Raw genomic sequence first — 25,594 nt, forward strand, 5'->3', positions numbered from 1 at the left:
TTATTTATTTTAAAAAAACTACGAATTTAAAATAGGGTCGTGGGTGGTCAAGGCCCGTCTAGATTTGCACCCGGGAACCGGTACTGCCCTGGCCAGGTCGAGGGTCCGCAGCAGGTGGGTGACTCTCGCCAGCACTGAAGAGGAGCAGGGGCGACGGCGGGCTAACGGCTATGGCTCCAACCCTGCCGTCGAGGTGGTGGTGATGGTGCGTTGTTGCTACGTCGGCCGACGGTGATTTTTGAAATATTACGACGCACCCTGTGGATTTCCAGAACGTCTTAGTAAGGTGTTCCTGCTCGCTCTGCATTCGTGAACACCCTGTGATATGATGATGATGACCATGGGAAAGCCGGTGCACCAAGCAGAAAGCGTGTTTGTGTTCACAAGCAGAGCGGAGTTACAAAAGCGAAGGAAAAGCACAGAGTAAAGAAGGAAAGAAGAACAAAGAAGTGAATTTAAATAAGTAGGAGGGTACGCACACATACTTACTCGTACCCGCCACTACGAGAACAAAGGAAACTGCAGTATCATTATAATAAAGGCATTTAGCAACAAGTGAAATGTATGATTTCAAAATGTATTACGCTAATTAAAGAGCGAATAACAAAGGAGCTACTTTAACACAAACTTAAACTACTTATCCTAATAATATAACGTTCAACACTTTGCACTTACCAATACGTGGGTGCGGGAATAACAATTATAGCGCTAAAACGTCGCAAATAGGGTTTTATAAGGAAAGCGCTCCGCGCTCACCATAATTAAATATTTGTACCGCGCGCTAGACGACACGGGTTCCCCCGTGTGCGCAACGGCACAACCGTATACGACGGCGAGGTGGCGCGGACTGGACTGCCAGAGGTCAACGGGAGGAGACAAGCGCGCGCGCAGCCGCTTCTCGATCCTTCCATGACGTCAACCAATGGACCGGTCGCGAGTACAGTCCGTAAGAATAAAATGTCATGCAATGTAAAAACTATCTATGTATTGAATATATTAATTATGATATTTTTGTCTTACTTTACAATAGTAAAGTAGAATAAGACGATTACTGTAAATATAAAATTGATTAATAAAATTGTATAAATAAATAATTAGTTCATTTCCATAAATAATAATTGATTAAAATAAAAGTAAAATTATAATTCATGCGTTAATAAATTAAAATCTATTATAAATAAGTTATTTTTATTTAAATTTGATTAATTTAATATGTAAAAATAGTAAAATCTAAGCTTATAATTAAAACATGTACGTACAACGTTACAACCAATAATGAATTTTATGACGATTTATTTAACTGTTATTTTCGTAAATTTCACTTTTCATATGAAGATAGCAGGGTTGAAAAGCGCTTTTCCTACCCTTGTATTTTACTTTCCTCTTGTCTAAATTGTTAATTTTTTTTTTTTACATATTTCTATTTATCTTCTTTCCTCTTAATCGAAATAGTAAGTACAACAGAAAAGAGCACCCATTTCACACTATTAACGTTCCCTATTCGTTCAAGTGCTAATATATCTCGGGTGCAATGGATATGTGAACCTCGGGTAACAATCTTCTATTGACTATTGATTTCATTTAAATTTCGGAAAATTATGGAGCTTTAGTTAGAAATGGGTCAATAACGTTCGGGAAATCTGGAGTCTGGAGTCTTATTTGTGGATATTGCAGATGTTAACGATTTATAAAAAAAATTGACGTCTTTTATCATATATGTAAATTTAATTAAGTAGGTGTAGCTGCTGCGCACATCTCCGCGCAGGATTGTCTGCGCGGTAAAGAAAAGTCTGCGCAATGTGTCATATATTTAATTGTTGTCATTGAAAAATAAAACTCAATCTCAAGTGAATTTACATGTTTTAATTACGGCCCTTAAAGTGGTGACCCCGCATTCAGAGCAGCATCCAGCCTTCTAAAAACATGTCTTCTGATAACGAAACAACCGAAAAGTTCGAACCTGCAGTTTCGAGCCCGATTGTAGAGCTCTCAGGTATCGCGACCAACATTCGTATCCCACCAATATGGCGCGACCAAATAAGACTTTGGTTTGTGCAATTTGAATCTATCATCGCCCCCCTCAAGAAGGGCGACCAGGCAATGTACGAACTCGCAATAGCAAAACTAGAACGTCAGGATCTGGACGAAGTAAGCGACATTTTACTAAAACCACCTGAAACTAACAAGTACGAAACATTGAAAACCCGATTGATTACCGTCTACGAGGAGTCTAAAGAACGTAGTCTGCAACGTCTTTTATCAGAAATGGAGCTCGGCGATTTAAAGCCATCTCAGTTACTGCGTCGGATGAAAACCCTCGCCGGTAGCAACATTTCCGAAACAGCTCTCCGTATTCTGTGGTCAAATCATCTGCCTCTGTCTGTTCGAGCAGTCGTCGCCTCGAGCGATACTATTATGAAAGATATAAATTTAAGTGACATAGCACTGATGGCAGATAAAATTTTAGAACAGACGCGTAAAGAAATATCCGCAATTTCGGCACAACCATCCACTTCTACGACTACCAGTGAAGCTCATTCGCCGCAGAAAACGCTAGAAGACAAGCTGGACTATCTCGTTCGCGAAGTCGCCGAGATCAAGATTCAACAGAAACAGTACCGTCGCAGCACATATTCAGGTCCGCAATTCAACGCTTCGCGATTTAATCGTCCGTATTCTCGCACACGGACCAATTTTCAAAACCTCCAACCTTCGTCGAGCGACATCTGTTTTTATCACCGACGTTTCGGCGACTCAGCGTATAAGTGCACCATCCCTTGTAATTTCAAGAAGAGCAATAATAAGGAAAACTAGTGCCGGCGTTAGCTGAGGCGGGTACTAGCGCATCGGATATTTCACACCGCCTGTTCGTCACTGATCAAGACACCAAAGTTAAATTCCTTATTGACACTGGCGCAAATATTTCTGTCATACCAAAGCCTAGAGGATTCCGTGGCCGTCCGACCTCCTTCAATCTTTATGCAGCGAACAACAGCATAATTCCTACTTTCGGCGAAAAGATATTGGACCTAGATTTCAATTTAAAACGTACATTTAGATGGAAGTTTATTATCGCGGCAGTCAGTAAGCCAATCATCGGCGCTGATTTTCTGAAGTACCACCAATTGCTCGTCGATCTTGACGGACGATGTCTGATTGACAAGAAAACCAACCTTGCTGTCAGAACTCCGATTTGTAAGACCTCGCAGCCAACGATCTGCAGCATTGATCTCGAACAAAAATATCATCATATTCTCAAAGAATTTCCCGATATTATAAGGCCATCATCAATGAAGAGCGCTCCCAAGCACAACGTCGAGCACTACATTGAGACTAATGGAGCTCCCGTGCATGCACGCCCACGCCCGCTCCCGCCACACCGGTACCTCGCGGTCAAAAAGGAATTTGATCACATGATAGAGCAACAGTTGTGTCGTCCTAGCAAGAGTCCCTGGGCAAGTCCACTTCACGTTGTGCCTAAGAAAAATGGCGACATACGAGTGTGCGGAGATTATAGACGGTTAAACTCTGTCACAAAACCAGATCGTTACCCCGTTCCTCGACTAAGAGATTTTACCTACCAACTTCACGGTATGAATATTTTTAGTACGATCGACTTAAACCGGGCGTATCAACAGATTCCTATGCACAAAAATCATATCGACAAAACCGCTATAATCACGCCATTCGGTCTTTTTGAGTTTCCGATGATGAGAGAAGGTTTAAAAAATGCTGGACAGACATTTCAAAGATTTATTCATCAAGTTCTTGCTGGTTTAGATTATGTTTTCCCATTCATCGATGATATCATCATTGCATCTAAGGACGCGGAAACCCAGGAAAATCACCTCCGGACAGTCCTCCAACGACTGAACGAATACGGTGTCACAATCAATCCCTCAAAATGCGTGCTGGGTCAAGAATCTGTCAAGTTCCTCGGCTACACTGTAACACCGCATGGAATTAAACCACCAGAAGATAAAATTCAAACTATTAACAGTTACCCTAAACCTGAAAATATCGAACAACTACGAAGGTTTCTTGGAATGGTCAACTTTTATCACGACAGCATTCCCAACGCAGCACAAATTCAAACACCATTAAATGTATTTTTGCACAACTGCAAGAAACGCGATAAAACAGTCATACAGTGGAACCCTGAAGCGGATGAGGCATTTGAAGCATGTAAGAAAGCTATAAACAACGCAGTGATTCTCGCTCACCCTTCTCATAGCGCGCCTATAGCTCTTTTTTGTGACGCTAGCGAGCAGAGCGCGGGAAGTGTACTCCAACAACGTATTAACAATAAATGGCAGCCGTTGGGATATTTTTCAAAAAGATTTTCAAGCGCCCAACAAAAATATAGTACGTTTGACAGAGAATTGTTGTCTATATATATGTCTGTGAAACATTTTAGGAAAATGTTCGAAGGCCGTGAGTTAATCATTTTTACAGATCATAAGCCGCTGACATACGCACTTATGAAAATGTCATCTGAGTCAGAAACTCCTCGCCGTTCCAGACAGCTGTCATTCATTAGCGAATTTACCAGCGATATCAGGCATGTAAGTGGCCAAGATAACGTGGTTGCGGACGCATTGTCACGCATCGAGACTATCACCACGCCATCTGTGTTCGACTATGATAGACTCGCACAATTACAGCAAATTGACAAATCTATCAAGCATTTATTACTGAAAAAGAATATAGAGTTAAAGAAAATCATCTTGCCAAACTCAAAAGAACCAATTTATTGTGAAGTATCTACATCAGCCATTAGACCTTACATACCTGAAGATTTACGCCGCACTGCCTTCGATACCGTACACAATATAAGTCACCCGGGTATCAGGACAACTAGGAAGATGATACAAGAGAGATATTTTTGGCCGTCTATGAACAAGGATGTCGGTATTTGGGCCAAAACTTGTATCCAATGTCAACAATCGAAGGTTCAGCGTCATACTTACAGCAACGTGGGATGTTTCACACCGAGCGCACGGTTCCAACATATACATACAGACCTCGTCGGTCCTTTGAGTACTTCATCGGCTGGACACCGGTATTTACTCACAATTATAGACAGGACAACGCACTGGCCAGAAGCAATACCCATTCGAGATATAACTGCTGAAACTGTGGCTAAAACTATATACGAAGCTTGGATCGCACGTTTTGGGTGCCCATCAACCATAACAACTGATCAAGGCCGTCAATTCGAAAGTGAACTTTTTTCATCTCTGACCAAATTATTTGGCATCGAAAGAGTACGCACAACAGCTTATCACCCAGAGAGTAATGGTAAAATCGAACGCTGGCATAGATGCCTAAAGGCAGCTCTTATGGCGCGGCTGAGCGATCGAGATAAATGGGTCGAAGAACTCCCCACTGTCCTGCTTGGACTACGCTCAGCGCTGCGCAGCGACTCTGGCGTCAGTGCAGCCCAACTTACGTATGGCTGCTCACTCCCTTTGCCAGGCGATTTCATTTCGTCATCCACTTCTGTAAATCCTGTCATAAATTTTGATTACGTCGAACAACTTCGGCAAATCATAAATGATCTCAAGCCTACGCAAAAGGTACACTCTAGCAATAGAAGGATTTTTGTGCATCCTGATTTGCAAAATTGCGAAAATGTATTCCTGCGTGAAGATGCAGTGCGCAAACCGCTACAAGCTCCATATAAAGGGCCCTATCCAGTACTGAAGCGTAGTGATAAAGTTTTCACAATACAATTGCCAGGACGGGTTGTCGCAGTATCCATTGACCGTTTAAAGCCCGCCTATACAGTGAATTTGAGTGAACCTGGTAATGCTACGAGTAATGAACCTCCAGCAAAGTGTACTCGGTCAGGCCGATCCGTCAGGCGACCAGTACGCTTCGCTTGAGGGGGAGCCCTGTAGCTGCTGCGCACATCTCCGCGCAGGATTGTCTGCGCGGTAAAGAAAAGTCTGCGCAATGTGTCATATATTTAATTGTTGTCATTGAAAAATAAAACTCAATCTCAAGTGAATTTACATGTTTTAATTACGGCCCTTAAATAGGTTTTAACATAATGATAAAGTACGGAAATTAGGCTTTAATTCCGTTTATATTATAATGTTGACAGGAAAGTCGCATATAATCTGACTGATATTAAAAAAAATGTTGAGCCAAATGCGATTTTCTTTTGCAGCTATACGTTGAGTTCGGCGGGCGAGGGCAGCGAAGCGCTGGCGGCCAACCCGGAGGTGCGCGGGGCGGCGCGCGCGCCAGCCGCCGTGGCGCGCGCGCAGCTCGACGCGCTGCCCGCGCTCACCGCGCGCCTCAAGGACGCCTACAACGGCGTCGAAGTGCAGTGGAAGGACGACAGTATGTCACTACTTATTTATACATCACGTGTCTGTCTGACGTGTTTGTCGTATTAGCACAAAATAGATAAGTACAGAAGTCAATCACATGTATGTACTTTACTTTTCATACCTACGCTCGGCGGTCGCTCTAGGGTTGCGATTGTTGCGAACTATGACTTATGCACAAAAACTATCGTGGTAGTGGCACTCGTAACTATCATATCGTATCTAGTATTTAGTTGTTTGATTTATTGTTGAGGATGAAACGGGAAGAATGGAAATATAAATTAATAATAACATTAATAACTCAAATAGGTATTTAAATTTTAATGTCATTGTTATATTACAAATTTGCCACAGAAAATATCTTGCGATGATTCCGAGATTGGCGAAATACACGATTATTATATTTTTAAGTGTAATAAATTCGCATTCTCATGTACAATGTAATAAATTCGCATACGCATTCTCTCTGAAACCACTGGTAGCTTAAAAAACGACAATTCACCGTTTAATGTTGAATTTAAACAACCGTCCACTGTACAGTTATAATAACTTTTTGTTTGTTTCTCCATTATTGCACAAAAAAGTTCACAGACGCGTGTCTCAAGCGGATGGCACTCGCGCTCGCACTGGTCCCAACTGGTCCGAGATATCGTGTCCGTGAGCAGTGTCTATGTGTGCGTTGCTCGAGCGCGCTTTGTATGTAGGTTGATTTCTGTACCTATCTGTTTTGTGGTATTAGTGTGTAGTAATCATTATGTTTTATTTAGTCCATCTTTCAACGCCGGTTGGTCAACGGCGTCGTCAGTGCCGTAGTTCACTATATCGTTCAACGACAAATCCGATTGAAAATTAAAATTGAACACCAAAGTCACGGGATTATTTCTATACATTATTCAAGTTATATACGATTGCTTTGTTCTATACTAGACGTGTGCGCCGCGCCGGCGCGCCGCCGCCGCCGGGCTTTTTGACCACGCCGCCGCCGCCGATAAATGATCGGCGTGAAATCGGCGTGACCTTGAGTGTTGTTAATTAGCTATTTCAAGCTGGTTTTTGGATTACAATATTATTTTTTTGTATTATTTATAACACTGTTGTCAAATATACGTCAGTTATTAATTGAATGAAACTGAATAGCCAGTTGCAGAAACTATTTGACACACCAATTAAAGTAACTGAGTTATCCTAAGTATTCACCGTCAACTGTTAACGAACGAACGAAGACTGCTAGTAGTGCTGCTTGGACAGCTAGAAGAACAAACCCCTCCATTCTCAAAGAGCTCTATATCGCCACTCATCTCTTCCCAACATGCCATGGGTTAGCCCTTAGATTCTTCGGAAATATTATCCAACGCATGATGTGGAGAAACACATGAGTTTAAGCCGAATGAATGGCAAACGTGCTCGAGTTCGTGCATACGTGTGATGTGAGATAGTCGAACGTTATGAAATGAAGAGGTCGGCTTGCAGCAGTCTGCACCGTGCAGTCCATACGGCTTATGACCGCACGAAATGGAGACAAATTACATGTGGTCGAGTCGAGAGCCTCAGCAATGAGAACACGAGAAAGAAGATACGTCTCAGAGAGCCTGGTGCTTGTACGACAAAAAAACCATTGAAAAGAAGCCATAGGAGTCCACATGTCTAGCAAATGTCAAGGATATGTGGAGTTCTGTTTTGTTAAAGTACGTCATTTTTAATTGGATAAGCCATGGAAAGCTGGACAATACGGAGAGATACAAATCAGATCGAAGGTCATTGGAACCAGGTAACCTCTTAATGCAAGCCAATTACTAGGGAAATCAAGTGATTATACCCATCTTATATTCATTTACAAACCCTATTTTACTCGCAGCATATTCAAACTATACGTAGCTTGACTGACCAGCAACCTGCATTGATCAAATTTTCAAGAATAACAACAAATTAATGATTTTTCTTAAGAAACCTGAAAGTCAAGGTCACGCCGATTTCACGCCGAAAACACGCCGCCGCCGCCGATTTTTTGGCAAACGCCGCCGCCGATCATTTTTTAATCGGCGCACACGTCTATTCTATACATGATTGTAGGCCGCCCGAAGCTTGCCCAGACCCCTAATCCACGATTTCCGTATTCAAACTGTAGAGTCATTTATATGTATATGGGAAGTTATAAGAGATACTACTCTTACTATATCTATTAGTGTGTAAATACATGCTGTCGCGTTAATTACATATCTCATGATGGAGACTCAAAAATAAATACTTTTTATTTTTGAATTCTTTTTTGGGTTCCAAAATCCAAGTTCCCTAAATCGTTAGTTTACAATCTTTTTTATAAATGACATTACGGCGAAATGTCACCAGGCATCAAAATTTATGACTTTCGGACAGCAAATTAATAAAATTGTTGGTAATGGAATGTGCATAGCCTGGTGAATAAAATGGTGAATGTTGCTCACTTGCCCATTAGTCACATATTAAAAGCGCTCAGAGCGCACGCAGGTCCACAAATCATAAACCTGGAAATGGAAGATATGAGATTTTATTATAGGGATTTCTGAAGGGTTTTATTATAGGGTTTCTGAAGTTTATTTGTCGCTTTTTAGGGTTCCGTACCCAAAGGGTAAAACGGGACCCTATTACTAAGACTTCGCTGTCCGTCCGTCCGTCCGTCCGTCCGTCCGTCCGTCCGTCCGTCCGTCTGTCACCAGGCTGTATCTCACGAACCGTGATAGCTAGACAGTTGAAATTTTCACAGATGATGTATTTCTGTTGCCGCTATAACAACAAATACTAAAAACAGAATAAAATAAAGATTTAAACAGGGCTCCCATACAACAAACGTGATTTTTGATCAAAGTTAAGCAACGTCGGGAGTGGTCAGTACTTGGATGGGTGACCGTTTTTTTTTTTTTGCTTTTTTTTGTTTTTTTTTTGCAGTATGGTACGGAACCCTTCGTGAGCGAGTCCGACTCACACTTGCCCGGTTTTTTTTTTCAAATTTAATTTCCAATATATCGATCCTAGAAGAAAAATTGTGAGGACCAAACTTGTAGAGAATCAAATTTCCTAAAATTTTTACTGTAAAATCAAAAATGGCCGAGTTATACAAGAAAAACCGTTTTTCGAATATACGCAGGAGCCTGATTCAGTCTACTTTTTAACCGACTTCCAAATCTCAAAGAAGGAGGTTATCAATTCGGTTGTATTTTTTTTTTATTTTTTTTTTAATGTTTGTTACTCCATATCTTCGTCATTACTAGATCGATTTTGAAAATTCTTTTTTTGATTGAATGTATATGCATACAGATTGGTCCCGTTTTTGTCAAAACCCAGTTCTGATGATGGGATCCATGAGGAATCGAGGGAACTCCTCAAATCTTAAAGGCATACATATAGTGATTTTTGGGTTTTTATCAACAAATCAAGCATATACACCCAAAAAAGCGACATTTGATGAAGTGGAACTGCTGATGATGATCAGAACGGAACTCTTTAACGACGCATAGTTCACGGTTGGCGATTTGTCCTCTTCGTTATGTTTGTTAAGCAAGTTAAGTTTTTAAGCCACATTTTTGTCAAGCTCGAGTTCTGATGATGGGATCCACGAGGAATCAAGGGAACTCCTCAAATCTTAAAGGCATGCGTATAGAGATTTTTGTATTTACATCAGAAAATCAAGCATTTTCATTAAAAACTGTTGCATTTGATGAAGTGGAACTGCTGATGATGATCAGAACAGAACTCTTAAACGACGCATAGTTCACGGTTGGCGATTTGTCCTTTTCGTTATGATCGTTAAGCAAGTTAAGTTTTTAAGCCACATTTTTGTCAAGCTCGAGTTCTGATGATGGGATCCATAAGGAATCGAGGGAACTCCTCAAATATTAAAGGCATACCTACGTATAGATTTTTTTGTATTTTCATCATAAAATCAAGCATTTACATTAAAAACTGTCGCATTTGATGAAGTGGAACTGCTGATGATGACCAGAACAGAACTCTTCAATGACGCATGGTACACGTTTGGTGATTACGAATTTCGATTTTGACTTGGACTGGGACCCGGACTCGGACTCATACCCGGATCCGGTTCGGACCCGGATCCGGTTCGGACCCGGACTCGGATCCGGATTCGGACTCGGAACCGGACTCGGACTCGGATCCGGACTCGGACCCGGTCTCGGACCCGGACACGGACCCGGACTCGGACCCGGACCTTGACCCAGAAAACCACTATGATACCTTAACTAAATAAACAACTATGATTACCTATCATAAAATTAATGTAGGTATAAAGTACGATGATGCCAATCTTACTAGCCCCTCCCGCTTAAACCCCCGTACACCGCACGGCATGCGCCATTAAGTGGGTTAGGTTAGGTTTGAACTGCGATCCTCACAGAACCGAACAAGGATTAGGTTAGGTTAGAACTGCGAGCCTTACAGAAACGAAATGCTACTTGAAAAGTGGGTTTGATTAGGTTCGAACTGCGAGCCGCACAGAACCGAACTGCTATCTGAGGAGTGGGTTAGGTTAGGCTAGAACTACGACCCTCATGGCTCCTCTTCACGATGGGCCAACGCCGGCCACTCCAAGGGACGCATTTATGCGTTAGAGGGAGCAACTGATATTGCTATCTCATTCTACCGCATGGCTGCGTCCCTTGGAGTGGCTGGCGTTGGCCCATCCTGTAGAGGAGCCATTATACAGAAGAAAAATGCTAGTAGAAAAGTGGGTGGTTTTACCTCCTTTTCTACATAGTGTACCATCTACAATAATCTTTCATCGGCCCCCAAGGAAGTCGGTTTTTTTTTTCTTAAAAATTATTGAATTTACACTCCCAGTGCCCCCCGAGGGACCTACGAAAAAAGAATCCAAGAACTAATTATTCACGGGTAGGGTCGGTTTTTTGGATATAATGAGTGAACTATTGTTGGGATAGCTGGTTTTCCCTCAAGTATTTTACTCGATGACATATGAATGATGTATTGAGTGTAAGTGATTGTGTTTACCAGGTGATTCTCTGGCGGCAGCGGAGTCGCAAATGCACTCGCTGACGGAGCCGGGGTCGGGGTCGGGGTCGGGCGACGACGCCGACGACGAGGACGGCCGCGACCGGCTGCCCGACGACGACGAGGACCGCGACCCGCCCACAGACTATCCTGAAGGTCACTATTTCATTCAATTGTCGTTTTTGTACTTCAGGATTGCTGCCAATTTGATACAATTTTTAAGTTTATGTTGAGCGTTATTCCAATTTTGATCCGAGAAATGTTTGGTGTCATAATTTGTGTCAATGTTAAGGGCGAAGGAATATATTTTTGACTCGGCTGGAATTAATGACATCATTTGCTTGTGTGTCGTATTTAATAAAATGAACTCCCAAGGCCGTCGGTTTCAAATTTATACTCAGCCTGCAAATGGCCTATTCCTCGCCTCGACAATATGTATCAAATGTTTATATATGTGTGTGTTGTTGATATACTGATTTTGTAATGATTGCAGGGTCGGGCGAAGGTCCACGGCGGGACGACGAAGACTCGCTGGAGACGGAGGTGGAGGAGCCGTTGGGCACGGAGCGGCCCGCGCTGCCGGGCCCGCCGGGGCTGCCGGGCGTGGTGGACAGCCCCAAGTCCAACAACGTGCAGGTGCGCGGGCACGTGGGCGCGGCGCCGCCGCCGCCCGAGCCGCCCGCGCCGCCCGCCGCCGGCGCCGCCGGCGCCCCCGCTCGCCCCTCGCTACAGAAGGCGCTCTTCACCTACGCGCTGCCGGTGGTCTGCGCGTGGTTCGGTACCATCATCACCGACTTGATATAACCGCACCCCTCGTTACTTCAGTGTTGGACTTGTTACTTGATCGATCGTGCGAGCGGCCGTTGCGGAAGTGTGCGGGGTACTGGCTAGTTCAATTGCTAGTGGCGTCTGACCTCGGAAGTGTATTATGAGTTTCCACACGTGACGTTTCGGATAAACTGAAGAGAATGAATCGGATAATAGTATCCTAGTCAGTAAAAGCGGAAGTAGAATGGCGTGTGAGCGCTGCTGTGATAAAAAGAAGTGGACAGGTTATGCCTACTAAAAATATAGGAAAGAATGTCTGAGCATGAACTTCCTAGAAAATTTGTAAAACGATTTACGACCACTGTGAAATATTGTGGATTTTATTTATTATTTTTTTATATTATTATTAGTCCTGGTTTTTATATATTATCAATTTATAAAAAGACGCATGCATATTGTCTGCAATACGTGGCGTTTATTAAAATGTTAGTCGCGTGGGCGAAGCTGGTGGCTCGAACCTGGGTAGGGCTCGATGTTGCCACCGCATAGTCGCCGCCGACTGGAAATAGTCACCCCTAACAAAAACCCCGTGAATGTAACAATTGGATTTAGTTTGCCACCTAAATAAATCCATACGAGTGGCTGAATATACAATACTGCCCGTTTGCCACTGCCGAGCACATTTTGTTATTGTGCATGAAGTGTAAAATTTAACTTAGCTAGTGAATGTAATATGTCTATTGTTATGCGTCAGATTAATGTATGTATACTATTTAGTGAGTCTGTGTGGAATGCTAACGATGAAACTTGGATGTTTATGTGTATTTCTCCATATTTAATATTTATACATATTTTATGTATACATACTTTTTAATTCTAAGAGCAAATCCACATAATGACTCTTTTACGTTAAAAATGACTTAACTAAAATGTACATATAAATTAGACTTAATATTAAAATTAATTTAAGAGACTGATTCGCTTTCGTTTATTTTATATAAATAATATAGCTAATTTTATTTGATCATACGCGACGGTTAAGCAAAAACTATTGTGATGTAACTATATCGCTTTTATACCATATTTGTTTTTTACTGTTTTTCTTAGTATCATTTTTTTTATTTATAGATGAATTTGATGTATAGTCGCACCAATAAAAGTCTGCAGCGGATTTGATAGCCCACGCAGTGTAAGTGTTATTTATACGTCATAATTTCATAGAAGTTTGACGTTTAAAATGACGCACTACATGGGCTATCAAAATCGCTGCAGACTTTTTACGGTCTAACTCTACACTACAGTTTGTCACCCGTCAGCTGTCCGCTGCCGACCGCGGTCCATGACAAAGCTTGCAGTGTGAAATGAGGTGACTGCACCTTCACTCCGATAGGGTTCACCATGTCGAGCTCTAGCTAGCTAGTGCATATAATGGCATCAGCTAGTGGATATTATGTACATGTTTCTATTAATGTCGAGCTTTGCCATACTAACATAAAAAAGAAACGCACAATCATCAATAATGTATAAGCTAAAATCTTATGTTTTTGTCTTATAGCATTCTTTCCATCTCATAAATGTAAGATTAAATATAAATTTAAATATTAACCCCGTACTATGCACTCAATGTCTGCAGCAATTTAGGCCCAAAGCCTGCCTCGGAACAAGTATGATATCAGACACATTAAATTATTTAAAAACATGTTTCCGTTCAAGGACAATACGACTCGCCAAGCGACGCGACCCGCCGTGCACGAATAACAAGTGTACCTGCCAAATTGCCAATTCCTACAATTATTATCACATACATGTATTTGTTTTATATTGCTATAAAGCAGCTGTATATAACTCTTGATTAAAACAAAATCCACATTAATAAAATATATAGCGAGTAGCAAGAGTACGCGGGCTATATTTATCGCCAGGTGAAGCGCGATATGTGCGAGCTACGGGACCAAATTAATAATATATTGTATGCCTGATTTGTGTGCCATTGTGCTTATTGTATATTCTCTATTATTTACTGTGTAACTTTGTGTTATTCCAAAGGAATTGTTGCATGAAAAAATAGTACATTGTGTATCGAGGTGGGTAAGTGATATATTGGAAATGAAGGTGCTCGGAAAAGACTCAAGTTTGCAATATAACTTACCCCTGGAGTTACACACGATGATTTTCACCACACTTGCGAAGAAAAAACTAAATTGTAAGCGAGTTATTTTTAAATAAGGTGAAATTTCAATCATTCGTCCGCCATATTGTCATGTTTTGACAGGTTTGGCATCAAAGCAACATCAAAGGCACCACCACCTTTCCGGCATTCAACCTCAATTGAAAATTGTGTAAAAACAAATTAAAGATTTTTTAAACATAAACACTTAAGTATAAACGTTAGTATTTCAAAAGTAAAACTTATTTAAACCTCGTCATTTCGTATGAATTAGAAACATAACAAACAGCCGGAATAATAAAGGCCTTTGTCCTTCAGTACACCTGCATGGCATGAAATAAGATCCTTTTCGAGCAAGTGTGATGAAAAAGTAATAATGTCTCACTTATATACGTATCTAGCTATCGAAGCGCAGCTGTATACAATGCGAATTGTTGTCGCAATCTGAATATGAGGACGTTATGGCTATTGGTTTACAAGAGTCGACGCCGCTATACAACATTTACTTGAAATGAAATCGATTTAGTTATCTAAAACCTATTCACAACTTTTACTAGTAGTTACAAGAATCGTTATGTGGTTTTCAGAATAAGATAACGCAAAATGGCAGCAATTTAAAATATTTCGTTCGTAAAAATATAAATTAGTAAAGAGTTGAAAGAATCCTGAAACAAAAGGAACTAATTCATGAATAAAAATAGTTCCAAAATAATAGGCGCCAGGACCTTTTCACAAGTCAATAGTCGGCAACGCTAGTTTTATAAGTAAAGCCTGACCAGTAGTATATGATCATTGTCAGGGGCGGCGCTATTATTCTCATATATAGGGTGACTGTTCAGAATAGTATGAAAAAAAAAATGGTTCTAGTAAAATCCTGCAACATGGTGCGTGATCATATATCCCTGGGGCCCGTTTCTCAAAAGCTTGTAAGTTGTAATACAAGTGGAAGTCCCTTTCTAACAAAAGCTGTCATAAAGTGACATCCGCTTGTATTACAAGTTACAAGCTTTTGAGAAACGGGCCCCTGGTCATACCATTTTACCATAGTACGAAAGTCTCATTAAGTAAACGCCCGCAGACGTCAACTTACTCTATCTTATTATGAATACCACCCTATAATATGAAGTTGGACATGAGTTGGACATACATTAACAACTAAGCCAGTAAATTGAAGGCTTTCAATAATATATTAACATTATTTTATAACATTAAAATAAATTGAAGATGCAAACCAGAACTACGGTTCTTATCATATTATAACTCAACAATTTGTAACATTGTATAGACTTAATGTAAATATCGTATTTAATGTTATATAAAATTATGTAATTTAACTACTATCATGAAAACTGAATGTGGCTAGTAGTAGTAGTTTTTATACAGTTAACGAAACAGGGTACCGAGTTGATTCATTAACGCTACAGCGATAGTGCAGGATTAAATATTGCCACGGCCTAACAGTACCCCGGCATGCAGGTCGGGTCGGCTGCACGCGCTGCTATCTAACTCCTACTGCAATCTACTCGTACATATTATATGTCGCCATACAACAGTGGCCTATTCCTTTTTTGTTTTATGACTTCTGAAGTGTTTATTATGTTTTCGGCACTGAATTACTTGGGGATTTTCAGAAAAAAAAATCTATCTCTTGGGTTATTTCGACTCGCAGTCACGTGTATTAATTAAAATAAAAAAGTGTCCCCTTTATTCCATACAAAATACAACTATTATTATTGATTAGGGAAATTCTTGTATAGATTCGAGTGGGCACAAACTTGCTTATGTATTTCTCTACGGCAAGACATAAAACCTGCCCGCGGAGGTGGTGGATCCCTCCTGCGTATTAATTGTTATATGATTGTAGGCAAGGTATTCCGGTTAATAAGTTAGTTAAGCATATTTCAGTGCACGCAATGTGGGATATTTACATATCATTGTGAGCGTAACCCTTAGCAATAGTTATTGGTTGCAATAGAGAGGAAAACCTAAGAAAAAAACGTGCCTCCTATTTTAAGAGCCGAATGAGCCGAAACAGTAGGTATATACCTAGGTATATATAGTACTGTACCGTCTTTTACGGTACTGTACCGGATCCACACAGCGCCATCTACATCACCTGACAAATTTGAGGCACGAATTTGTCTTAGGCTTTATAATTTCCATAAATTATATATCTTACTTAATAATATAATATCTGGGAGACCGAGCTTTGCTTGGAAAACATATAAAAACTCAAAAATGCGCGTTTTCTCAGAGATAAGAGCTGGCTAGATCGAGTTTTCGCCTACGAAAACCCCCATATAGCAAATTTCATCGAAATCGTTAGAGCCGTTTCCGAGATCTCCGAAATATATATATACTTAAATAAATATACAAAAATTGCTCGTTTAAAGGTATTTGACAGCTTTAGCATGTTTCAGGCACGACTAGGGAATGCAATCTCGATCTCGCAATTTAAGATCTCGCGATATGTCGCACGAATTTTAGAAATTCAATCTCGTTGACAGGAAATCTCGATTTTAGCAATCTCGGTCGAGGACTTGATTAATATTTTCGAGATCTCGAACGAGATTGAATGATTGATCCGTGTGAATTACTTTGTTTTGAGTAATCTTTTTGACCTTAGGTTCATGTTGTTCAGGCAGTGCTATTGTATGCGGCCGGCTTTAGCTGACGATAAAATCACTGAGGCGCGCTCTGTGCGGAAAAATCGGACGAACTTAACGTACCCAGTCACAATTATTTATGATGTTTGCTCGCTAACCCTAGATTTTTTTGTAAGTTGCTGAGTGCTTGTCAAAAATATCAACTGAGCATGTTACTGCCTCTGCTTACAATTTTGTAAAATTAAAAATAATTAATACCTCTTTTTCATAATTACATGCAAATTAGAGCTACACCCATATTATTAGTTTTTTTTAAATAAATGTAGTTTTTTTATTAAATGCTGATTAATTTGAAGATCTTCATAATAAAATATGACGTAGGTACTCTAAATAAGTGGTATTTACGGAATTCTTAGAGATTTTTGCTCAAAATAACACATTTTTAATTATTTTGTCAAATCTCGATCTCGTCGAGATTAATCTCGATCTCGAAAGTGTGACGGTCGAGATCTCGAAACACCCTATCTCGATTCAGATTTTTCGTGCGTGATCTCGAATCGCCAATCTTGGTGCGAGATTGCATTCCCTAGGCACGACGTTGCATGACTAACCACAATATAATACCACAATACAATACTAAACATTGTGTCGCATATTCAGTGCTAAAATATACAAAACAGATAGGTTATGTTATGTTAGGCTGTGGCATTCATAAATGATAAATATACGATTGAACAATGATGTCATGCATGTTATATGTATTAATACAACACTGGAAACTGCTCATATTTACATAGTAGCTAACATTAAAGTGGCCCACTGACGTGAAGTATCTACAATTTCTATCGTCAGAAACACCAGCCAGTTTGAATGCCAATGGGGAGTCTAGTCAAACAGTGTAATGGCATTGGAACTGAGCGCATGATATCGAGCAGTTTCCGCGGCACGGCGGAGACCGGAGCGTTCATTGTAAATTGTACCTATGTAGTTAAAATGTTATCACAGTCGGTAATGCAATGGTGTTTTGGAAATATATATAGTAGATATTCAATTTAAGATCAGAAATAAACAATAACATGTGGAATTGATTGTTTTATTTATTTAATAAATCCCTAATGGCATTCTCTAACAGTCAACCATCGGGCTACATGTACCCGAGGGCTACACAGGCACGTAAAAATGGAATACTCGTACTACCGTACAGAAAGGAAACTTCCTACAAAAACGAAGTTTGACAGCGGTTCAGGGTCGAATCATGCTGCCCCTTTCTAATTTATGGCACTATCCCTTTCGGCTATTTAGGGTTGTGAAAAATCAAGTGATTGTCTTATCTGTGGTCGTGCACGCAAAAGGAAGTCAAGTGGTGCCAACCCTAATAATTGCTCGGAGCAATGCTAAGCCGAGCGGAGCCGAGTTTGACCGAAGTCAAGAGTTTCGCACCCCTGCACCCAGGATACTAACATTTTAGAAAATTGATATTTTTTACCACACCAACTTGTAAACGGATGAGATGACAGCATTCACAAGAGTGGCAAAGCAGAGTAATTAAACGCAAATTTTAAGTTGTGTTCTCATGTTGGCTGGTAGACTCGACTTAAGCCATGATTTGAAATAGTAAATATTTAATAAGTAGTGGAGATATAGGGACCAGTCCCGCCGTGGTGACGTGGTCTAATAGGGGTTCATGGTGTTAGGCATATGACAACTATTTCAGTTTATAATAAATTGTATATTTGATTCTTCAGAGTAGTTATACCGTAGATATATTCGTATATACACTGTATGGCTTAATATTAATTTTGATCAGATTCAGTGGAGGAGCCGTCTTGGTCGGAGTCGCTGCCGGAGTCGGAGTCAGAGTCTGAGCCGAGCCACTCGGGTAGCGGCGGCTGCGGCGCGAGCGTCTTCCACTCGCTGAGCTTGTGCAGATCTGTAACCATACGTCACATTCACGGTAATTACCTAACAATTAATACATACTTACAATACACAATGTATACTTCTATATGTTATCTACACAGATATCGTAAACGTATCTATGATGCGTTCAAAAACCGCGAACACAATTTGCGAACTTCGATTTTCGCGGTTATAGCCCTGATTTGCCGAAAAAAAACAACGGGTTGCACTTCGGGAGTGCCGGCAGAAGTGAAAACTCAATGACGTACTATGTATAATTGAGGTTAACGCCATCTATCGTTATTTCGTCGCATTACTTGAAACCCCTAAGCACATCACTGTTAGTACTCGAGTTTAGTACCACTATAGAAGTTTTCACTTCAAAAATGTATTTTAAACGGCAAGCTTCTATAAATGATGACGTAAAAATAACACTTGCACTGCGTGTACTTTCCATATCGTTGCAGATTTATCTTGGTCTAGCTAACTCAAGGCCCCAACGTTCTCTGATTCAGTAGAAAATTGAATACTCAAGCCGTAGCCATATTGGTCAATCCGGGTAAAGGTAGCATATCTACGGATAAGTGTGTGGCTGGCGTCCACATTGGAGCCTGTGTACATGTCGGCGGCCGATCGTAAAATCAGGCATATCGTGAAATTCCTAGGCATATTGTGAAACGTGAAAATCTTTGACTCGTTCCCTGAGTCGACGGAGCCCCGCGTCGGGGCTCCTATTTCTGGACAGTTTGCCCTTCGGGCATCTGAAGCAACCTAACGAACCTATCCTACCTATATATTGGATTAATGTGACAATCGTTAAAACATTACACAGAAACATTACGATCTGCCTGATCTTACGATCGGCCGCCGACATACACATTGATTAGTGTTATCTCTCTCTCTCTCTCTCTCTCTCGATATCTTTATGTTTGTTTCTTTACGCACGCTAGCGTCCCCCGCCGTCCTCCTGCATGACGCAACCCCTACGTTACGTCACGTAAGATAACAAAAAAGCGGCCAAGTGCGAGTCGGACTCGCCCATGAAGGGTTCCGTAACAGCAAGTAACATAATAAAATTGCGGTTTACGGTTTATTACGTATTAAAAAAAAACTACTTACCAAATCTTGTTCAAACCAATTTTCGGTGGAAGTTTGCATGGTAGTGTACATGTACATCATATATTTTTTTAGTTTTATCATACTCTTATTTTAGAAGTTACAGGGGGGGGGCACACATTTTACCACTTTGGAAGTGTCTCTCGCGTAAACTATTCAGTTTAGAAGAAAATGATATTAGAAACCTCAATATCATTTTTGAAGACCTATCCATAGATACCCCACACGTATGGGTTTGACCAAAAAAAAATTTTTGAGTTTCAGTTCTATGTATGGGGAACCCTAAAAATTTATTGTTTTTTTTTACTATTTTTGTATGAAAATCTTAATGCGGTTTACAGAATACATCTACTTACCAAGTTTCAACAGTATAGTGCTTATAGTTTCGGAACAAAGTGGCTGTGACATACGGACGGACAGACAGACAGACAGACATGACGTATCTATAAGGGTTCCGTTTTTTGCCATTTGGCTACGGAACCCTAATAAAAAAGGCCTCAATATGACGCTTACTTATTCCGCCTAAACTGGCCTCAATGTGAAGGGTCACTTATAGCGCATCCACATTCAAACGAGATGACGTCTTATTGTGTTTGCGTGTGTGATCGGATGCCTCGATGGCGGTCGTAACATGTCATTTCTAACCACACATGGGATTGTTTTCTATGAAACTCGCTTTCAGTTCGTTTCGTAAACCCACAAGCGTATTTTAATGCCTCTCATTATGTAGTCACACACTTAATATAAACTACTAATATGTTAACCAAGAAGCTAAACGTTTGGAATCCATTTGTTTCGCGTATTCATCATAGGCCTTTCAGTCTATTGCAGACTATACAAACGACAACTTTTTTCAAGGCTGTATAAGCCAATATCGTGTATTACCTACCTACATATTGAGACCCTCTACAGTCACATTTTAATTTTAGCTTACGGTAGTTTAATTTTGGGTGCAGAGGAAGTTAAAGATAGTCATAACTCACCTAAACTATACAAATCAGACAGGTAGAATTGTTTTTCATCTTTTTCTAGGATTCCACCATAGACGTAGAGAACAGATCGCTGCACGGCCATCATGGCTGACATGCGCGGGCACGGGCCGGGCGCGGCGCGCGCGCGGGCCGGCGCGTCGGCGCCCGGGGCCGCGGCGGCGGCCGGCGCTGCGCCGCCCAGCTTCATTGTGAATACCTCGTCAGTTACCACTGTAAACAAGTATATCAATATGTATAGTCGGACCGGTATCTAACTCTGCACTGAACTGTATAAAAGCTGAGAGAAGGTGAGATAAAATACTAAAATATATATGTAATTAGAAATAATAGAAATAACAGAAAAAACTTAATTAGCTAAGTACTTGCAACGAAAATATTTAAATACCTACAACGTTACAGTTTTCGATGTAAGTATTTAAATGTTAATTCAATGTGCTCCTTTGCATTCATTTTAGTACCTATTAACGGTTGTGAGCGCACCTGTGACAGCGTCCGGTGAAGAGTCAGCGTCAGCGGGTGGCGCGGCCGGCCCGCGCGGCGCCGGCTGCTGGCTGCGCAGCGTCACGCTGTGCCACTTGCCCGCCTCCAGGTCAAGCATTCGGAGATCATCACTCATTTCACCTACTAATTCTTCTTCTGTCTCTTCTACATCCTGCAAACGGCACCTTTTTAGATTTTTGTTGTAAAATTTGGAAACTTTTTAGCTGACGTCTATACATTAAAGAATAAAAAACAGGGGATTGTAGTAAATTGTAAACTCACTGTGACTCCACCGAAAACGTATGCTCTCGAGGAGTGTGTGTTGACGGCGGCGGCGAGCTGGGCGCGCGGCGGCGGCGCGAGCGGCCCGCCGGCGAGCGCGCGCCACGCCCAGCCGCCGTCCGGCCGCGCCGCCAGCCGGAACAGGTCCGCGTGCGTCAACGCCCGCTCCGTGCGCCCCTCGCGCGCCCGTGAAAACCCGCCGTACACTATCAGCTGACGAAACACCACTCTCCATTAGTCAATGTTGTTTTCGTGTGCTCAATCCATTCAATAGATATGTAATTCATGACCGTAAGGCAATAATAATTTAAATAAATCCATGATCTACGAGAGATCTGGAATTAGGTACCCAAGGGCCTACTGCGAATATCGATAATCAACATTTTCTCACCTGCCTCATCGCTTTTGCATATTCGGCCAATAGAGAGAGAATAAAGAGGCAAATAGACAAACAAAAGAAGTAGTTTTCGGTAGGCCTTCTAGGGCGAGTGAAAACTACACTGTCACATCACTATCAGTTGACGTTTTGTATGTAGCATATCTTAAACGAAAATTGGACATGCGGATCAGACTTAATCCCATGTGTACTGATTTGCAAACTTTGATGATTAATGTAAGTCGGCGTGGTAATGTTTGACAAAACTATACATATCGACAGTACACCGAATCTGACGATGCTGCACAGGTTTTAATCGGTCGAGTCGATATCTCTGAACCCCCCACATAGTGCATAGATACAGCAATCCTATAGAGAAAGCTGACCTCATCGTTGCCGGCCGGCACCATGACGCACGCGGAGCGCGGCGAGGGCCCTCGGCCGCTGGGCGCCAGCTTGGTCCAGGCGCGCGTGTCGAGGCAGAAGCTGTACACGTCGTCGAAGTAGCGGCACTCGCGGCCGTCGTCCGTGTATCCGCCGAACACCACCAGCCGCCGCCCCAGCTGCACCATGCGGTGCCCCGACCGCGCCGACGGACCGTTCGACGCTACTACCTTTACAATACAATTTATTATTTTAGTTTTAGGTACTTACATACATACTGCCCTGCTAAGCCAAATAACGCCATCACAAAAGAAAATTCATTGCAAACTTATACTTTTTCTATTGCTGAGAATTTCATCTTCAAAATCATTTATTTTGAGATAGCGCTATTTGGCTTAGGAGAGCAGCATACTTAAATAAAATACAGTCCGCCAAACCAATGTATCACTAGAACAAGGCACGAAATAAAATAAAATATTTTAAGGATCATCCCTTTGCGCCTACATAGGCTTGCCTGACTACAGTTTATAACAGTATTAATTTTTGTATACCTTTTCCCATTTGTTTTCAGCGAGGGAGTAGCACCACAGATCCTTATAATGGTAGAATTGTGTCTCAGACAAGCTTGTGAATTCGCCGCCAAATACCCATAGTTCGCCTCTGTCAATAAATAAGTAAATTATAATATTAATAAAACTAAAACTCATACATCAGATTTGTTTGTTTTGTGTCTCTAAATGGCCAATACAATTTCGTAAAATAAATACCCAAATATTGGTGTATGAAGGTAAAGGCCCCTGCACATATTGGGCCAGCATGTGCCAGTCTGGGGGACGCATTTATGCGTTAGAGGGAGCAAGTGATATTGCTATCTCATTCTACCGCATGGCTGCATCCCTTGGACTGGCTTGCGATGGCCCAATATGCACAGGGGCCTTAAAATATGGTTTAGAATAATAATTAATATGTTCGTTTCTCATATAATTGAAAAAGCATACTTATTAGCTGGAGTGGCAACCGCCTGGTGGCCGCTGCGTGGTGGCGGCGCCCCTGGCGCCTTCACACGGCGCCACATGTTACTTGAAGGATTGTAGAAAATCAGCTCATTGTACACATATGTCTGTAAACAACAACTACATTCAGACCAGCCCACTAAGCACAAAACGTGGTGGTTGGTGTGTGTGTGTGTGTGTGTGTGTTAATCTATTCTATATCCTTCCTTACAATTCATACTATCTCCATACCAAATTTCACCAGAATCGGTTTACAGTTAACCAGATAACCACCCCCTTAATTGATGATTTGTGGGATAAAAACCATCATATCTCTATACCAAATTTTATCTAAATTGGTTCAGCGGTTTAAGCATAAAGAGGTAACAGCCAGACACACATTCTCATTTATAAATTGTAGTATGGATATATTAAACATATTTAATTTAACACTACATAGTGCAAGTGCCTATATCCATAGATCTCCATAGAGCATCTCATAGTGCAGGGAAAGGTTGAAGGCACCAGGCCACGTGGTAGATCACTAATGAGATGGACAGACCAGATCAAGGCCACAACTAAGTGCTCAGTTTACGAATGTACCCAGAAAGCTGCAGTCCGCGACAATGAGATTCTCAATGATGACCACGACCAGTCTGGCAAGAGTGTACCGACTAAGAAGAGAGTGCAAGTGCAGCTAGTATTAAGTACCTTTTGAAATGTACCTTAGCTGTTAAAGCGCAATTTTTTACCTTTTGTCCATCATGGTATTCTCCTCCAAAAATAATAAGCTCATTGTTTATGGGGTGTGGAGTCACACTAGCGTAGGCTCTGGGCGAAGGAGGCCCGGGTAAATTCTTTTCTTTAGCAGCTGATCGCTTTGCTTCCTCTTGTTCAATCTGTGCAACAACTTTAGCTATGTCTTCCTAAAAGCACAAGGTATAAATAGACTTAACGATTTAGTACGATGAATATCCACGAATATATTATATACATACTACCGTAAGCAATATCTTTTTTGTTGGTATCGATAATATTTTTGCGGGGTTGTAGCGTGAATGCCGCATGAACTAACCTCTCCCAAGCTCGCAAGTTCTTTTTTAAGTTTGTTAGCCAATTTTTTATCTGTTTTAGCTGCTGTTTTAACAGCACCACTAATCTTATTCTTATTTTTCTTTTTACCCATTATTTTAGCTATTAAATATTAATTACAGCAGAGCCCAATAATTTATTGTGTTGCAAAATAAATCACCAATAGGTTATTTAAGTGTCAAATCAAGACAACAAACCATAGACATAATATATATATAGACGGTGTCTCAGCGAGCTGTCACTGTTGCCACTTTTGTTTAGTGTACGATTAACAATTTAACACCACCTTGCTGCAGCCATGTCGATAAAGTCATATCGATAAACTATCGACATTTCTTACAATTTTAATTTTACTTCAAAGGTTTGACGATATCTAAAATGAACAAAAACGCTTTTATTCTTTATTGTGGTTATCAGATCACAATTTTATCGTCACGCCCCAGCAGGTAACCAAGGGAAACTTCAGATATTTAATTAAAATACATAAATACCTACTAAGATATGTGTTCCGCAATAATTGAAATATTTTATTATATTCTAATATATTTATTATTCATTAGCATTTCAATTATGTATATGTTTAACGAAGATATTGAAGCTTCAATTAATAGCTATTTCGTTCCGCTGTGTAGCGTTTATCGATATATAACATGATTAAAATCGACTTTTCACATCCCTAAAAGAACACACACACACGCTTTTACGCACACATTCACAGCCTGGATGCATCAAAAAAGGCAACACTTGATTTGAAGTTCACCTTGTCAGCAGTATGGTTGTCCTTTTTTGACAAATGGCATTTTAAAAGAGCGAGGAGAGAGAAATGATACTAGTTGCTGCGCCGTCAAATAGAACAATAAACGTAGGGGCCTTGGTCAAAATATCTCTTTCTCGCTTTAACTACAGCTGCGTCCTTAAACGCACGTTCGCACTGCATAAAGGTTGCGGTGCGGTAGTCTGTTACGGCTTTCAAATGTCATTGGCGTCAGTTGACACTGACATGACAGTGACCTGTCATTTATTGGCAAATTTCTTTGCACCAGCCCATCGACACCCCATACTTTGATAAATTATGAAAGCCCTTGTTACCAACATTGAGGCATA

The 25,594-nt window shown here is 41.0% G+C and overlaps 2 protein-coding genes across 2 annotated transcripts in view; one reads left to right on the forward strand and one right to left on the reverse strand.

Annotated features, from left to right (window-relative positions):
• The window catches only part of LOC134678269 (uncharacterized), a 77,028-nt gene extending 59,067 nt beyond the window's left edge, over nucleotides 1-17,961 (forward strand). The window contains exons 9-11 of the mRNA XM_063536752.1: nucleotides 6,176-6,351; nucleotides 11,340-11,492; nucleotides 11,830-17,961. Coding sequence (XP_063392822.1) covers nucleotides 6,176-6,351; nucleotides 11,340-11,492; nucleotides 11,830-12,140 — 640 coding nt within the window. The 3' untranslated portion in view covers nucleotides 12,141-17,961. The remainder of the gene's footprint in view (nucleotides 1-6,175; nucleotides 6,352-11,339; nucleotides 11,493-11,829) is intronic.
• Nucleotides 17,962-18,656: 695 nt separating this feature from the next.
• Nucleotides 18,657-24,653, reverse strand: LOC134678270 (kelch domain-containing protein 4). Its single transcript, XM_063536753.1, has 9 exons — nucleotides 24,474-24,653; nucleotides 24,151-24,324; nucleotides 23,405-23,526; nucleotides 22,958-23,066; nucleotides 22,409-22,636; nucleotides 21,647-21,859; nucleotides 21,365-21,536; nucleotides 20,876-21,094; nucleotides 18,657-18,807 (listed from the first exon to the last, which is right to left on the reverse strand). Exons 1-9 carry the CDS (start codon nucleotides 24,582-24,584, stop codon nucleotides 18,671-18,673), a joined length of 1,485 nt encoding a protein of 494 aa, XP_063392823.1. The 5' UTR covers nucleotides 24,585-24,653; the 3' UTR covers nucleotides 18,657-18,670.
• Between the last annotated feature and the right edge of the window lie 941 nt (nucleotides 24,654-25,594).

Source organism: Cydia fagiglandana, chromosome Z (assembly GCF_963556715.1).
Source record: "Cydia fagiglandana chromosome Z, ilCydFagi1.1, whole genome shotgun sequence".
Taxonomy (NCBI): Eukaryota; Metazoa; Arthropoda; class Insecta; order Lepidoptera; family Tortricidae; genus Cydia; species Cydia fagiglandana.

Coding starts and splice junctions, on each gene's coding strand:
- LOC134678270 (XM_063536753.1), bottom strand. CDS start 24,584: ATGGGTAAAAAGAAAAATAAGAATAAGATTAGTGGTGCTGTTAAAACA. Junction 24,325..24,473: donor AACTTGCGAGCTTGGGAGAG/GTTAGTTCATGC, acceptor TTGTGCTTTTAG/GAAGACATAGCTAAAGTTGT. Junction 22,637..22,957: donor CTGAAAACAAATGGGAAAAG/GTATACAAAAAT, acceptor TGTATTGTAAAG/GTAGTAGCGTCGAACGGTCC.